Here is a 2,500-nt window from a genome sequence, read left to right as displayed (position 1 = left end):
TACCTAAATAGTTGACGCATTAAACCATAGTTCTGACCCATGCAACCGAATTTTTAAAGTTCCTAAATATCCTCCTCATAATTTCTGGTCGTCTAAGTGTTTGTCCTTGATAGTCCTAGGACGGCTGTTGGAATAGCAGTTAGGTAGTTGTACGATTGTTGTCATCGAGTCATGAGAAGTCGTTGAATCGCTACTTGTACTCTAAAACAGAGTTCTTTGCCTGGGTTCCATGGGCCTAGTCCATGGGTGAGTTTCAGGGGTTCCATGATGATCAGATAAAGATTAACATTTATATTAAATATATTAAAGTTTGATATTACTTTATCTCATGTGTATCAAACAATCAAATCTCAATAAAGTACATTATACACATATTTCTGAGGAAGGGGGTCCATAGACAGAGAAAGAGAGAGAGAGAGAGAGAGAGGGTGACAAGAACAATTTTAGGTGCAAGAAATAGCTGCATCCAGTGAATGATAAATGTGGCATAGCTTCTGGTTAGTTCCATCCGTCCTGATTTGTGTAATGCAGTTGCATTTAAAGTCTGTGTGGCGTATTTACTCTCGCACCTCATCCTCATGCTTCCTTTGCATTAGTTGATATTGATAATCTTTATTTGATCAGTATCTGTCAGCCTTGTGAAAGTACTTACTATCAACTTTACAAAAATACTTGAATATATACAACTGTTGGTCTTTTTCTTATAGTTCATTTAATTATCATGGCATCATAAAAATCACATTGAGAAGCAGCGTGCCATAAGGACTTTGGAATGCCAGCAAGGGCCGAGGCATCGAAAGGGTAGAAATCCACTGCGTTTGAATGTAACCTTCTGCTCCCTCAGGGCCGGCAGCAGCCACGCGGTGACGTCATGGACGCTCTCCACGGGCTCCAACGCTCTGTGGGTCGGAGGGCCTCTCAACGACACCACAGGGGACGACAGGGGTAAAAAGAAACATTCAGTAAATCTGTAAATTCTCTATCATATAACACATAAACGCACACACACACACACACACAAACTCCGTGTGAGTACATATACTGTATAAAAAAGGTAGATAAATAGTTAGATAGATGTATATGAATATCAAATATGCATGTATGTAGTAAATAACGAAATGTATTTCAACTATAACGATAACGAAGACATGCTCACATGAACTGCGCTCACTGAACAGGCGGTTACGCCTTCCACGAGACGTCGAGCGGCCCGGGCCTGCATGCCGAAGTGGCAGTCATGGAGTCGAACACACAGCAGGCCACGGGCGCTGCAGGTGAATCAGTTAGCAATTGCTAATGGCTTCTTAGCTTGATGCTCATGCTTGGCCTTTTGTATAATGCATATGGTCATTTTGACGATGCTGAAGTTGTTAATTATTGTCATGGTCATCATTATTTTTGTACTTTTGCCATGAAAATGAACATACTTATTATTACCCTAACTGATTACAGGGAAATGTCTGAAGTTCTGGTACACCTTAGACGGCCTTAGCGCCAACGAACTGCGCGTGCGCGTGAAGGGCGTCGACTCGGAGGAGATGGTCACGATATGGGAGACGCGCGACCAGACGCGAGGGGACTGGAAGGAGGCCCAGGCGCTCTACACATTCACCACAAATCATTCGGTAGTTCTTTTTCCGTTTTTGTTGCAGCGGCAGAGCTATGCAGGTACAGGCGTAGACAGACAGGCACACTGAATTATTTGTGTGTTTACCTATTCATTTCAGAGGGATACCTTGTATGCCTTTAGCTTACTTCCTGATGGGATTATTTTATCGCTTCTCTCAATTTTCAGTTATTTCCTCTTTCTTCAGCTTCCTGTCGTCTCTCTCTCTTTCTCTCTCTCTCTCTCTCTCTCTCTCTCTCTATCTGTCTATCTCCTTCTCTCCCTCCCTTCCCCCCCCCCTCTCTCTCTCTGATTCCCTCCCTCCCTTCTCTCTCTCTCTCTTTATCTATCTCCCTCTCTCCCTCCCCTCTCCCCCCCTCTCTCTCTCTCTGATTCCCTCCCTCCCTTCTCTCTCTCTCTCTGATTCCCTCCCTCCCTTCTCTCTCTATATATATATGTCTATCTCCCTCTCTCCCTCCCTTCTCCCCCCCCCTCTCTCTTTCTGATTCCCTCCCTCCCTTCTTTCTCTCTCTCTCTCTCTCTCTCTCTCTCTCTCTCTCTCTCTCTCTCTCTCTCTCTCTCTCTCTCTCTCTCTCTCTCTCTCTCTCTCTCTCTCTCTCTCTTTCTTTCTGTCGCGCTCACATTCTTGCTCACGCCCAGACTGTCATTAATTAATATCTCCCTCTATCCCTCCCTTCCCCCCCCCCTCTCTCTGATTCCCTCCCTCCCTTCTCTCCCTCTCTTTATCTATCTCCCTCTCTCCCTCCCCTCTCCCCCCTCTCTCTCTCTCTCTGATTCCCTCCCTCCCTTCTCTCTCTCTCTCTCTGATTCCCTCCCTCCCTTCTCTCTCTCTCTCTCTATCTGTCTATCTCCCTCCCTCCCTCCCTTCTGCCC

At 45.5% G+C, this 2,500-nt stretch overlaps 1 protein-coding gene across 1 annotated transcript in view; it reads left to right on the top strand.

The window, feature by feature from the left end:
* The window catches only part of LOC138863347 (MAM and LDL-receptor class A domain-containing protein 1-like), a 111,541-nt gene that overhangs the window by 79,393 nt on the left and 29,648 nt on the right, over window positions 1–2,500 (top strand). The window contains exons 3-5 of the mRNA XM_070127552.1: window positions 845–945; window positions 1,179–1,274; window positions 1,453–1,625. Coding sequence (XP_069983653.1) covers window positions 845–945; window positions 1,179–1,274; window positions 1,453–1,625 — 370 coding nt within the window. The remainder of the gene's footprint in view (window positions 1–844; window positions 946–1,178; window positions 1,275–1,452; window positions 1,626–2,500) is intronic.

Source organism: Penaeus vannamei, chromosome 11 (assembly GCF_042767895.1).
Source record: "Penaeus vannamei isolate JL-2024 chromosome 11, ASM4276789v1, whole genome shotgun sequence".
NCBI lineage: Eukaryota > Metazoa > Arthropoda > Malacostraca > Decapoda > Penaeidae > Penaeus > Penaeus vannamei.
The sequence above is the reverse complement of the archived record's forward strand: the minus strand, read 5'-3'. Positions and strand labels throughout refer to the sequence as shown.